The 14,829-nt window shown below is 45.9% G+C and overlaps 2 protein-coding genes and 1 pseudogene across 2 annotated transcripts in view; 2 read left to right on the top strand and 1 right to left on the bottom strand.

The window, feature by feature from the left end:
• Positions 1 to 11,698, bottom strand: part of FKBP9 (FK506 binding protein 9) — a 29,454-nt gene extending 17,756 nt beyond the window's left edge. The window contains 4 exon segments of the mRNA XM_006912052.3: positions 2,508 to 2,675; positions 3,284 to 3,473; positions 3,863 to 4,008; positions 11,343 to 11,698. Of these exon segments, the coding sequence (XP_006912114.1) occupies positions 2,508 to 2,675; positions 3,284 to 3,473; positions 3,863 to 4,008; positions 11,343 to 11,575 (737 nt within the window). The 5' untranslated portion in view covers positions 11,576 to 11,698.
• On the top strand, positions 7,420 to 7,538 carry LOC112479781 (annotated as a pseudogene).
• Positions 11,086 to 14,829, top strand: part of LOC102890806 (retinitis pigmentosa 9 protein) — a 17,682-nt gene continuing 13,938 nt past the window's right edge. Inside the window, exon 1 of the mRNA XM_015589449.2 lies at positions 11,086 to 11,169. The gene's annotated coding sequence lies outside the window, so the exon portion shown is untranslated. The remainder of the gene's footprint in view (positions 11,170 to 14,829) is intronic.

Raw genomic sequence — 14,829 nt, 5'->3', positions numbered from 1 at the left:
GGAATGGAGGAAGATGATGAAACCAGGACACAAGATTTAGGAAGTACTTAAACTGCAATCCAACACCCACTGTGTTGGTGCCAGTCATTCCTTGACGTTTTCAAGCCAAGGACACAGATGTTCTGTCTTGTCTTGGGTGGTTCCCCCTGGTGTCCAACCCTGGGCTTCCAGGTATAATCTGAAGCCTAACTTCTCTAGAAAAGGTAGCAAAGTGACATTAATGACATGAGAGACTCTCTATGACCGTATTTTCTAGGTCTGTGCTGGCAAATCAAGGCTCTATGTGGGTGGTTATGCAAACCCAAATACATACCTCTGTGAGTTTCCGTTTGTGTACAAATGCAAATCACAGACATTTAAAGGCACAAATTCCAAAGCTCAGATCTGCTTCTGGAGAACATTACATAGACTTGTTCTTTGGAACCCACAGCCAATTTTTTACAGAGACAACGTGCAATCCAAAACAAGATATAAATAAATACTAAAGTTAGCTGAGATGAGAGGAAAACATGGCACCCACGACCTAAATAAATAGTCTTAAAAGCATTTCTGTCTCACTCCTGGATGATGGTACTGCCTCTCTTGGATCTTCCTAACAGTGATGATTTGTTCAACATCTGCAACACGGTAATCCACACGGAGAGATTATTGAGCACTAGCTCTTACTGCAAAGATCAACATCAGCCAATAAATAACTCTAAACCCAGTACTTTGGGATAAAGGGAAGTTAAGTGACAAATCACCTACCCCAAGTCGGTTACTTGCCATTTGTTATGCCCCGCGAAGGGGTAGGCCGGGGCAAGGTGAACCTCAAGGCAACCCAGCCTGTGCTCCCTCGACTGGCTCTTTGGCACCCCCTGCCTCTTTCCCCTCAGGCGGATGATGAAATCTGCTGAAACCAGACTGCTGAGTCAGCCTCTGGAATGCAAGGTGTGGTCAATTTCTGAAATATGGGTGCGGGTGTGGAGGGGGGATGCAGTAGACTATTCGTCTTTTGTATTTTTCTATATCTTTTAATTTCAGAGAAAAAAAAAAGAAAGCTTTAAAAGTCACTCCAGGGTTTAAATTTTTCTAGCATGATCATGTACTTTTTGACTCTTTGGTTTTTTTTTTTTTTTACTACTTTATCGAGATATAATTTCCACACCATACAATTCACCTAGTCAACGTTATACCTCAATAGCTGAGCACAATGTTAAAGTATAAAGTATTTTAAAAGTAACTATTTTAAATAAACTATTTATTTTAAATATTTAAATTATCGATTCTTTAAAATAAATAAATAGAGAATAGTCCTCATATTAGGCTAGGCATCGAGTTTTTATTATGTATGTCAGGTTCATGTAGATGATGTCAAAAAGGATTTGGGAGCCAAGGAGAATGAAATTCCATTGGCCAAGGATAAGACAATTGGAGCACCAATAGGAATAACAACGTATCTAGGGAAAGGGAGAATTAAGACACAGTTATAGTAATTGTTCTCATACTTCCCTTTTGGCAGGGAACTCCCCAGCCCTCGCCCCACTTTGAAAGAGACTATCTGCAGATTCCAACACGTAAAACATGTAAAAGCGGCGGGGGGCAGGGGAGAAGGCCGAGCGCCATCCGCTCTGTCTCCCCTGCCCTCCAGCTCTGGACCCGGGAAAACATTATGTTAAGGGGTCATTACATGTTGGGAACCACTGTCAGTGAACTTCTTAAAGAGCACTGTGTTTTCACTTCTATTTTTAACTATGTATATCTGCTCGCTTAAATGCCTGGAGGGGTCTCTGTTGTGTCAGCCTCTCCGTAGAATTAAATGTGCCTGAAATTCAAATATGAGTAACTGAGAAATTCTATTTATGCCAATATTCTATTTATGCCAATTTTCCCTCACAGTAAAAGAACAATTCAATTAATTCAAATTAATGTGTTTTTTTCCTAACGTTATGCTTTGCATTTGTCCTCACAGAGCTAACGTCACAGGTAGAACCCACGGAAGTACACATCAGGGGAAAAATGGGAATTCTGGCATCAAATGCAAAATTTCTACTTTGATGTCTACAATATTTAGACTGTGTAGTTCAAATTTCATTTCACAGATGGGAAACACATAGGCTGGAGAGGTCGGTGGCCAAGGTTTTAGCTTACGAGGCAGTGGCAGACAGCTCAATTATGAACATCGACGACCAGGAATGAGTGTGGGTTTCTGCAACTCACCCGTCAGACAGCGGAGGACCTCAGCTAGCACTGCCCCACACAACCTTCTGCAGTGACGGGGACATTCTGTGTCTGCACTGTCCAGTACAGTAGTACTCAGCAACGTGTGGCTCTTAAGTACACACTGTATGGCTGTGTAACCAACGCACAGCATTTTCATTAAAATTGGATTTTAATTCATTTTAATTTATTTAAATGTAAACAGCCCTAGGTTTTGAACAGTGCAGGTCTCACACAAAAGATCTGGGGATTTCACGTGCCAAGGTGAGTTAATCACTGCAGTAAAAATAAGGACAGACGAGAATGACTCAGAAGGTTAGAAGGACTTACCATCTCCGCCTTCTCCATAGGCCAGAAAAGGAGGAATGGTGATAACACGCTTCTCCCCCACACACATCCCCAGCAGCCCTTTGTCCATCCCGGGGATCAGCCAGCCGATCCCCACGTACGTGTCATACGTTTTCATGCGATTGTGACTGAAAACCAATGAGAAAAAGAAAAAGTTCTATACCAGGAGGACGTTTCTAACTCATCCCTCAATAAGGTTTTTGTTGCCCAAATCTCAGGCGAACCATGAACCCCTACCCATCCCTGGAGACAAGCATATATGGATCTTTGCTCTCAGTCACAGAGCAGATGTCCTCAGATGTATAAAAAGCATGTAATTAAGCCACGACGATTTATAAAAATAGGCCTGTTAATCCACCTAATCATATTTTGACACTACTATGAGAGGTAAAGTTTCACTGTTCCCCAGCTTAGCACCTGACACCCACAGTTCTCCATAGCTTCATATACATTCAGCCTTCCTTCCTCCTTCCATGGGAAAACTGTAGAAATGAACCTACTTGGTAATAGGGCCCTTCACTTAATGAGGCCTCAAAATACTACTAATTTAGGTAAACACTGCTCTTAAGTTTTTCTAAGATGTATACATTTTGACACTGGCACTCTGGAGCATGAAACATTAACCGAGAGTCTTAAGTGAAGGAGTTGACGCTGGTGAAAGCTGAGAATGGTCCCTTTTCTGGTTTCTCCAGGGGCATGAAAAGCAGGTGATACCAGCCAGAACGGTGGTTCTTACCTCGAATCGAATAGCGTCCCGTCCAAGAACGTTCCGTTGTAGTGGTACCTTACAAAATCCGACACCTGGATGGTCCGAGGGCAACTGGGGGGCTTGAAGTAAGTGTGAATCTGAACCTGATCTTCAGCGTTCCAAATATCCATCAGGAGGACATCGAAATGAAGCACTGAATTAGGGGGGATCACACCAGCTAGAAATCAAAGAGAGTTCACACTGAGAAGCTGCTGCCTTTCAGGCCACACAGACACCTAGGATGCTGCCAAGGGTTCAAGGGGACACTGGTCTCCAATTCCAAAATGAGCCATGCTCCCACCCTCTTTCCTCCAAATGAAATTCAAAGAGAAAAAGCAAACTTTTCTTCTCAACAAAGGTAACATTCAATACACCTATGTTAACAACACCTCCTTTCATATCTAGAAGAAATAAACCTAAGATGGGAAATTTAGCTCTGTGTGTGTGTGTGCGTGTGTGTTCACTGCTTATTTTTCCCAACCTAAAAGATTCTCCAGTATGCCCAACTGAACAGCCTATTAATGTTCTGGTTGTTTCTGTGTTTATGAACATGGGATGAAAACTTACAAACGCCTTCACTTCCATAAGCGAGCGTCGGAGGTATCTTCACGAAACGCCTCTCATTCACGCACATACCAACCAGAGCCTGGTCCATCCCTACAATCAGCTGTCCTTTCCCCACGAACACGTTGAAAGTGGAGTCTCTGTCATAGCTGAAGACCCAAAGGGCAGAGAGAGAGAAAAAAAAGTATAAATAATCTTTCCCTTAGTGAAACCAACCTGTGGAAATGTACCCGCAGGCAGACGGAGGTCACTGCAAAGCAGAAAGCCTGCAGGGGAGTTACTGATACAGGAACAGTACTTGCAGGGCTAGAATTTTTAAATTACCTTGAACGTTGTCAGCAAATCTAATTAGATAAGCATCGGTATAACTCTCCCCAGAATATATATAATTTATTTTGCAACATAGCTACCAATTACTCTACTAAATATACAGTTTACTCTATTTCTGTATGATTGGTACATAAAAGCAACATCATAGATACTAATGCCCAAGTTAACACATATTTTTTTTCTTTTTTCTTTCTTTAAGTCGATAAATTAAACAAAGAGGCAGCATGGTGTAGCATAAAGGATACCTGAACTCTCTTAACCTCAGTTTCTTCCTCTGCAAAACAAGATCTGTATGACATAAATACGTGAAAAGTGCTCTGAACACCCAAGAGTTATGCCAATGTTACTACAATTATTACAGGCAATAGAAAGTTGATGTAGTCTTGAAATCACTACTATTTGTGTTTTAAAGGTAATGGCCTTAAGTTGGAAGATAAAGAATGGAATCATGGCTATGGCCCACGCTCACATCCTCTTCAATGTCAAATCAGCAACCAACAAGGGTCTGCACATGAGGAGACAGGGCTGGGTGCTTTGAGAGATATGAAAGACGTGTAAGGCATAGACCTCGGCTATCAAAAAACACTGGCAGAGACACCCACAGAGGTTCAGATGCTGTGGTTAAGAAAACTACAGGGCTGAGCTTATAATAACGAAACACTGGAAGTAACTTCGAAGTTCAAGAGCATGGCACTGACTGCATTTAAGGCAAGGATATACAATAAAATGCTCTATGGCCATTTGAAAACAACAGAGGTCTATTATGGGGATATAATGTACAGTGTGGCGACTATAGTTAATAATGTATTTATTATACAGCATATTTGTGAGTTGCTAAGAGAGTAGATCTTAAAAATTCTCATTGCAAGAAAATTTTTGTAACCATGTATGGTGACCGATGTTAACAACACTTACTGTGGTGATCATTTTGCAATATATGCAAATATCAAATTGTTACATTGTACCTCTGAAACTAATGTTAAATGTCGATGACACCTCAATTAAAGTTTTAAAGAAAAAAAACAACAGATTTCTATTCACTGGCAAAGAAGGATACACACATTAAAAGTGCAGGTTACAGAGACACAGTATAAAATAATCCCATTTTGAATTTACATATATAGATGCACATGAAAATAATCCACAAGGTGATACATGAAAATACGATCAATGATAATCCATGGGTAGGAGATTTTAGGTATAATAAAATGTTGAGAGCTGCTGAATTTACCTCATTAGGATGTACCGACCTTTGTTCAGTAAATTACTTCTAGCTTTTTCTCACTGTCCCCAAGGAGCAGCTTGGGAAGGTGGCACAGTCCACCTTGCCACCACCAAGGCAGCTTCCTCAGACCCATTCTCATCTTCCCTTTCTCCTCCTAGTTTTACGGCCCATTTTAATAGCCTTCCTTTCTCCAAGGTCAGTGCACAAAAAGCAAGATTCCAAGTCTAGGCCAACAAGCCAGAGGACAAAAGCACATGACCAGCTCTGTGCCCTGGACGGCTTTACATCTCCGCCCTCAACCTCTGGAGAACCAACACCCGCCCTCCGAATCCAGCTCTTGAATTTCACTCTGCCGGGTCGCCATGCCCTGAACCGCCATCAAACTGGCAGGTTTATGTTAATAATGGACCAGAACTGAAGCTTCAAAGACAGAACATGTGCAAACAGCAACAATGCGCAGGCTGGAAACCGCTTTATAATTATGTTTTTCATCCATAGAACCTGAATATAGTTCCCGAATTTAATGAGATTTTTAAATAATAACTATTTAGAGAGTGTGTATTATGTCAGGCACAGTGGCAAACTAAGCTTTTCCATATACTACCTCATTTGATCTGTACACACACTTTAAGGTGGGTGCTGATACTCAGGCTCCTTGGGAGTGAAAAAATTTCCCAAGCTCACAAGGTGAGTCAAGGGGGAAAAAAAGCTGGAACCCAGGACGGTCCAGCTCCTACCCTCCAAGCACAGGACCTCCCCAGGTGATGTGTGAAAAGCGTTGTTGCCTCACAGTATTCATTTCGTCATTTGATGACTCCCTAAGCAAAGTGCTAAAAACAAAACACACTGTTCTGAAAGAAAATGTATAATTTACATGCATGAGAAACCAATAATGCAAGACCAGTCTTATCTACTGCCGAAAACTCTGACCATCTGGAAAAATAAAGTCGCTCTGTCAGCACAAATGGCATAAATTCATTTGCAGCCTCAAGCCCAGAACTGGTCGTGAAAATTAAGCTCTGGAACAAGCAGTTATACAACCTGTCCCAGTATCTGGCTGAATCACACCTTTTGCAGACATTTCGGTCTGGGTCCTGCAGGAAATAGATGATACACCCAAACTAGGCAGTTCAGGAAAATTTAATAAAAAGGGCTGAGTGCAAAAGTGTGTGCAGGATGCAGAGAAATACAGGGACATGCAATACCTCTGGGGATGAGTAGGGGGTGCTGTTGTCACACCTGGGCTTGAAGGATCCGGGGCGGAGAGGGGCAGAAGCTAAGCTAGGGTCTTTAGTCCAGGGACACAGTTCAAGTGACTCTACAGACAGGAAGCCAGAGGAATAAATATGTCCTCCCCCCTCTCCTACGTCCCCCTGACCTCCTGCTGATGCCCCATTGGTTGAATCCAACCAGAAGCCAGATGACAAGGAGGCCACTGATATAACCCATACTATACACATATAGTCCGTACAGAACAGCCTCTGAGAGCAAAAAGCAAGTGGAACAGAGGGAGGGTGGACCTAAAAGGCAAGTGTAGCTCACCCTGCACATCCGGCAGTCCCCTTTCCTCTCTAATGGGCCCCGCTCATTCTCTGCTGCCTTTGATTGCTACCCCTGACATCTCTACCTTCCCCTGCCCCACCGGGGTAACGGGATGTGGCTGTGGTATTGCCCAATGATGCTCTTCAAGATTATCAGCCCAAAATCCACTAAGGCAGGGGACATCATGGAAATCCATTATTTTCACCTCACTGAACGACCTACACACGAGCACACGTTACAGCATAGTCCTTGGGATAAATGACTACGCCGCCACTGTATTCTTAAGGCATAAACACTGTGGCTCTATTTCCAAGCATAAGGTTCGACCTGCAGTTGAGGATGAACTTTTAGGAGAACATGTGGCAAACTGAACACCCTCCCTCTCTCGATCCCCTAAAACCCATTCCTTTCCCAAGCTCCTAAGCAACTCTTTGTAAAAAAGGACTCAGAAAACAGGAAAGGAGTCTACGGCCATGCCACCCTGAACGTGCCTGATCCCATCTGATCTCAGAAGCTAAGCGACGTCGGGCCTGGTTAGTACTTGGATGGGAGACCAACTAGGAAGACCAGGCTCTGTAGGCGCTTAAAACAAACAAACAAACAAACAAAAAAACAGGAAAGGAGGCCACTGCCATCAAAAGATGGCAACGATATTGTGGAAGACGGAGAGGGAGTGGACCAGAAGAGAAGAAACATTATCGAGTTGTAAATAAAGGGGCCGTGGCCAAGGGTGGATGCCGTGTGCCTCCCCGAGCCTGCAGAGGTGGCAGGGCAGAAGGAAGCCTGGAACTTGCAGGTCTGAATTCAGAACGGCTACACCTCAACCCGATATATGTTTTAAACTTCAGTCCCCAGAAAGAAATCAGAGTAAACAAAGAGACTGGCCCACTGGGGGGTGCTAGGAATGCTGCTAAAGTCCTCAAACGCTGAATCAGGTGTGGCTGACGAGGGGTTCCCAAGATCTGGAGGGCGAGAGCAGGACCCCACAGGAATGGGTTTTGGGGGCTCGAGAGAGGGAGTGTGTTCAGGATCCTGCAGGCGGGGAGCCGGTGTCTTCTCCTCGAGTCTGGAGCAGCAGCCACCGGGGCATATTAACAAGCCCATGGAGGCGCCGGATAAAATGAAGCCACGTCCAAGCCAGTGGCCAAGGGCCGACGGGCTGGACCTCTTGGCAACTGCAAAAGCCCATTAGCTGAAAAGACATCAACCGCTCCCAAGCGCCAGGCAGAGATGCAGGCAGAAAGCTCTGTGGAAGAAAAGGCCCTTTGTGGTTTAGGACTCTGGTCAAGGTGACAGCCATTGTGTTCTTCAGGACAAACCTCCAAATCAGCAGCCAAAGCCCAAAACACCTTAGATTTCTTCTCCCCGGAGATCTTGTGGCAGGAATAGCAAAGCCGCGCCCTAATACTTCATAAATCCCCAAAGGAATGGAGGCCCTAGAGAAAAACTCCCATTAGTGAAGCACCTACTCAGTGCCCCGCCCCTTTCACTCCATTGTCCACACTGCAGCCACAGGGACCTTTGCAAAATGTAAGTCTGATCCTCACTCTCCCGATTAAAACTCTTCCATGGCTTTCCATTGTCCTTTGACTTGCTCTGGATTAGTCCAAACTCCATAGCCACGGACGAGATCTCTCAAAAGCTTGGCCAGCCTTCCTCTCCGGAACTCCTCTCACTTCTCCTTCTCCCCGCTGTCACTCCCCTACTCCCACTCCAAGCTCGGGCCACACTGAACAGCTTGAATGTCCCCCACACAGTACCCCAGGCCACTGCCTGTGCTCTTTCCTCTACCAGCCACGCCCTTTCTTCTCCCCACAACCCCCACCCCTCAGCATCTCCCTGTAAACTTTAATCCTCTTCAGGTCTCATCCCTGCAATGCCAGGACTCCGTCCTGACCGCCACGCCCCCCCCCCACACACACACTCACCACACACACACCACGTACAGTTAGGCCTTCTGTGTGCTTCCATAGCTCCTTGCCTTGCTTCCATCATATATATGGTAGACTATAGACTCTGGCACCAAACTGCCTAGGTTCAAAGCCCCACTCCACCACTTAGTAGCTGGCTACCTTGGGCAAATCACTTGAACTTTCTGAGCCTCAGTTTCTTCCTTTGTAATGAGATACCTCCCTCATTGTCTTGTGAGGTTAAATGAATACATTGGAGATCGAATGAATTAACATATGTAAAGGCATGTGGTAAAAACCACATGTGAATTCTACAGTGTGAGACCGGAGGGCGTGCTGTTACTGTATTTATCACACCATGTAATTGCCTGAACTATTAGTGGCACCGTCTAGGGGACACCGTCTTCAGGGACACGCACCATATACAGGTCTGCTAAATGGATGATGATACCTCCTCTGTACTCTTTCCACTGTCTGACACTGTCTCAAAGTAGCCGCCATGCCTAGACAACTCGTTTTAGTGGGAATTAATAATTAACCATCAGCACGAACAGGAAATTCTTCTCTATTTTCTAACTAAAGAAGCATATGAAAGAAGACATAGAAACGGTCAACAAACACATGAAAAGATGCTCAGCACCATTAGCCACCAGGGAAATACAAATCAAAATCACAAGGAGACACCCACTGCACACCCGCTAGGATGGCAATATTAAAAAAGACAGACAATTACAAGCGTTAGGGAGAATGTGGAGAAATTACAACCATCATGTATTGCTGGTGAGAATGTAAAATGGTGCAGCCATGTTGGACAAAGAGTTTGGCAGTTCTTCAAGGAGTTAAATATAGTTACCAAAGAACCCAGCAATTCCACTCCTAGGTATATGGTATATACCAAAATAAATGAAACACATATCCACACAAAACCTTGTGAGTAATGAGGTGCACACATCATTATTCATAATAGCCAAAAAGTGTAAAATGCTCATCAACTGACAAACGTGTGGTAGAGCCATCAATGAGATATTACACAGCCATTAAAAGGGATGAGGTACTGACAAATGCTATAACATGAATAAACCCTGAAACCATTATGCTAAGTGAAAGAAGCCAGGCACAAAGCACCACAAATTGTATGATTCCACAAAGAGACAGAGAGTAGATCGGTGGCTCCCTGGGGTTGGAGGGCACAGACCACTAATGGGTCCAGCGTTTCTTTTGGGGAGTGACGAAAATGTTCTGCAAATAGATAGTTGTGATGGCTGCACAATTCTGTGAACATACGAAAAACTATTAAATTGTACACTTTAAAGGGGTGAATCGTATCGGTTGTGAATTATATCTCAATCCGTTTTTTTTTAAGCAACTGAAACAATAGTAAGACTGACCATTTCTGAGCAGTTGCTATGTGCCACGTGGTATGCTAATGAGCTTTTATAGATTCACTCACTGTCTGTAATTTCAAAAAAGCCAAGAGAAGCTAAGAGAATGTTTTGAAAGATAACTTCGGGATGAGTCTAGTGCAGCCTTAGGGCACAGAGCATTTCCGAAGCAAACAGTTCTCTTCGCCCAGGCCCAGGCTGGCGATCCGCTGGGGGAAGTGCCCGCACAGCCCAGTTGGTAAGAAAGCCTCAGGGAAGAGAGCGGAATGAGCTGAAGCCAAAGAGGCCCGTTAACCCCTAAAACTAAACTGGAGCGAAGTGGGGTACAGGGGCTGTGCTCTTGGGGCAGGAATCGTGGGCATGGCGCAAGGCCCCATGGCAAAGCCGAGACTCGCGCTGGACTACATCCTGCCCCGGGGAGGTTTTTGCAAGGCTAGAAAGGGCGGGCGGTGGTAGTTATACGCACAGACTCTGGACTTGGGCTGACTCCGCTTAAACAAGTTTCTTAGCCTCGACGGCCTCCAGCTACTTCACTGGCTAAATGAGAGTGGTAACGGCATCAACCTCAGAGAACTGTTGTAAGAATTAAATGAGTTCATTATATGGAAAGCACTTAGAACTACCCTGGGACGCTGAAATAGCTCCAGCAACGTTCGAGGTTGCTATCATCAGCTGCAGCATCGGCGGCACGGTCTGTCTAGATCCCCGGCCCGCGCGGAAAGGCACAGTAAAGGGAGGTGGCAGGCGGACGCCAACATTGACTCGGGGGTGGGGGGTGGGATCTACCACGGAGAGGCCATCTTACGTAGATCCCGCCTTTCTAAGCGCGCTGGGAGCGCATGACTTGCCCCAACTCCGCTACGCACAGGCTTCTCCACGAGTCCAGTCCTGGGTGGGAGGACCAGGGAAGCACAAGGGCCGGTAGGCTCGCCCCGGGGGCTGAGGGATTTAGGGTCGGGGAGCTCTGCGGGAGGAAGAGGGAGAGGGAGGAGCGCGAGGTTCGCGGGGCGGAGCTGGGGGAGGTCCGTCGGGAGAGAAAGGCCTGTCCGGAGAGAGGGAGCGGGAAAGCCGGCCGGGCGCGCGGGGAGCGGTACCTGGAGTCGAACTTCTGGCCGTCGGGGAATGTCCCCACGTAGTGGTAGCGCACGAAGTCGCCGCTGCGCACAGTGCGCGGGCACTCGTCGGGCACGAAGCGTCGCTCGATCTGCAGCTCCGTGTCGGAACCCAGGCCCAGGCCCGCGACGGGCGCTGCCTGCCCGGTCACCCAGAGCAGCAGCAGGAGCAGCGGCGGCGGTGGGGGCCGCCAGCCCCGGGCCCTGAACGCCATCGGGGGAAGCGAGGAGAGGAGCGCGCGGCGGGCGCGGAGCCGGCCTGGGCGCAGCTGCGTTTGCAAACGTGGAAAAGGCTCCCGGCCCTCCCGGAGCGGCAGCAGCCACCCCCTCTCCTCCGCCCCCCGGCCACATCCGAGCGAGGGGAGGAGCCGCGGCCGCGCGCGGGGCCGGGCCTGATGCGCCCTGCACCGCCCCGGCGCGGCCGGATCCTCCGAGCCCGCTGGCCCGCGCCGGCAACAGGGCTGGCCGCTGCAGGAGGGACCCGTCCCCGAGGGAGAAATTGTGAACTCCTCGGGACTGGGCTTTGGGCCAAAGTTGAGAAAAAAGTGTTTAGTGCCTAAGCAGACCCGCTGGTGGCCGTCTGTCCCTGGAGACTCTGGATTTAGGACCACGCCAGGCTCCTACGTGGCCGTAGATCCAATTACCCGTTACCGCTTTGGGGAGGGAGAGAAAGTTTTTTGTTTACTTATTTTTTAGCGTAGTTACAAGTGTGGATTCCACATTGAAAAAAAAAAAAAGCCATTCTTCAGGAGTTTTTTTCTTTTTCAGGATTTCTTTTAATACTTAAAGATAGGGTGAAGGCAGGTCCTGTGAGGCTTCCTTGACAGTTGGACAGCTGCGAATTTTAAGTCGCCAGCTGTTGAGTGTTCCCCAGGCCATCAAGATGTACTGTGAGCTGACTTAATAGCAAACCTCCCACAGGGTCTCACACAGGAGGCTAAGCCGGGGAGGACTTCACACTAGAGACCCAGATGCTGCAAGACATTCACTGGAGAAGTTAAATAGCTTAGAATCGGTCATTCTTATTTATTAAAACTGCACTAATGGAAGTAAGTCACCAAAAGTTTCTCCATTTATTTTGGAACTATCAAGCGATGGTCGTTGGCGCCCAGCTCAAGACCAACGGGAATTCCCAGTCTGGCGTGGTGCAGTGAAGAAGGAAACTTTAGTCACTGCAAATAGCTCAATTGTGATATAGCAGGGCCTGAGAACAGCACAGCTGTGGAACATCTCAACAGCGTGACAGCTCAACTGTGAAACAGCACAGCTAGCTGTGAGGCCGCCCCCCAGGGCCAGGTGGCCCCTGGCGAGGCCCCTCTCAGGCTAGGCAGTTCTTGCTCTGCTCCCTTCAACTACATTCTGACCCCCTCCCCTTTGCTCTGTCCGGGACCAGGCTCTGATGGCAGGACCACAGCGCAGGCAGGCAGTTCGGTGCAGGCATGAAGTGAAATTTGCATTAGAGGCCCCTGTGTAGGAACAGTTGCTAGGCTGTTTTTTTTTTAAATTTGAGACCAGTTGGCTACCAGGAGCCCTTCTTAGTAGGTATCTTCTTTTGCAGGGTCCACAGAAGCAAACAATCCTGATACCAAAATGTGGCAAAAATAGCAAAAGAGAGAAACTGGGTACCAATCTAACTTATAAATATAGATGCAAAAATACTAAATAAAATGAGCAAATTGAATTCAATAATTTATTAAGGAAATAATATATCTAACATTATGTGGACTACCTAAGTGATCTTCGGTAAGTTAGTTAACAGTCACAGTATTCTCTGTGAAATGAACATAAAACATAATTATAAATTATTTTAGATCTTATTAGATCCCAGAATCTAACGAGAAACATGTAGCACTAAAGAAATGTTCATTGTTTCTATTAGAGCTTATTCTAATGAAACTTAAAACCTGTCGATATAATTCATCCTGTTAGCCCCGTTAGTCTGTATGGCTTGGGTAAAGTTGATCCCGCCCCTGGGAATTAGAGTGGGCCAGAGTACTGCATGCATCTCCTTGACCACGGTGATTGTCTCCATGACAGGTACATGGCCCTTGCTAAGCTAGCGCATATAATACGTAGACGTGTAATTGGAACTGAGAAAGGTTTCTTTCAGCTGGGGCTGCTAGGTTGTTGGCCATCTTTGCCCTCACAGTGGGAGAACCCACATGAGAATGAAGCAATACAAAGGAAAGTGAAACTGAGAAAGAGAAATTGCTAACTATAACATTTCAGCACCTAGATCCAGCCATTCCTGAAGTTCCACCGCATGACATGCCACATATGTGAAACAATAAACTCCTTTATTATTTTTCTTAAAAGTTTGATTTGAAAGTTGGTCTGTTGTTTTCAAAAGAGTCTTGACAAATACTTGCTAAAATGGAGTTATCAATCCCTGGGTCTTCTTGCTGAGATCAAATCATTGTGTTAAGCGGATATTTGAACAATCAAAACTCAATTTCAGGTGTGAGAAACCCAACTCAAATGGTTTCTGCTTAAAAGTATATCCTAAGGTTTTCATATTATTTGCTTGTTGCTATGAGGTCACTGTTTGTGAAGAATGGTGGTATCTTTTCTTTTTATGTTTTCCTTCTTTTGGCCAGGAACAAAGCCTCCTCAGGAGGGGAGGAACTATTCTGGTTGTTTGGTTGATGTGAGCCTCTTAGATGTATCTCTGGCATGAACCATGTAGTCACCTGACCGGAGGTGAGGGGTGTTTAGGCAGTGGAGCCTGGCCTAACAGTTCTCTCTTTGTGAGTTTCAAAGCCACTTCATGTGATCTCTCTCCATGAGTAAGCTTGGGCCTCCTCATAGCATGGTGGCCTCGGGGCAGTTAGCTTACATCCCTGAAGGCTTCAGGAAGGAATATTTCAAAAGAACCAAGAGGAAGCTATATGACTTTTACTGACTTAATCTCAAAAATGATAAGGCATCCCTTCTACTACTTTCTACTGGTTACAAGCAAATCACTAAGGTTGGTCTAAATTCAAGGAAAGGGGCATAGACCCACCTCTCCATGGGAGGAGTGTCAAGGTCATTTGTAGAAAACAAGTGAGATGGAAAATTATTGCAGCCAACAATTAATATAATTCCACTTAACAGATACACTTTAAAAACACAACCTAGTTGAGGACCTAACACTTTTGCATCCTGGCTCCATGACTTACTAGCTCTGCCTCCTTGGGCATGTCATTTAACTCTTTGGGCTCCTTCTCCTTATCTATAAACTTAAGGTAATACATATAAGTTTTTAAAGAATAAATCAACTCTTATTAAAGGCTTAGCTCAATAACCAGCCCATAAAAAGCGCTCCTTGTATGTTAGCTTTTCACTTCCAGCACCCAAACCTTGTCTAAAGACAATACACACTGTTTTAACCAGGGATCGCATGCTCTAGAAAACTGGAGAATTCCTATGGGGAGCCTTCCTTTCTTCAGACCTGGAGGAATCCTCTAACACACGGAGCGGCTCCCGC

This window comes from Pteropus alecto, unplaced genomic scaffold (genome assembly GCF_000325575.1).
Source record: "Pteropus alecto unplaced genomic scaffold, ASM32557v1 scaffold21, whole genome shotgun sequence".
NCBI lineage: Eukaryota > Metazoa > Chordata > Mammalia > Chiroptera > Pteropodidae > Pteropus > Pteropus alecto.
Note: the sequence above shows the minus strand (reverse complement) of the source record. Positions and strands in the feature narration are given on the sequence as shown.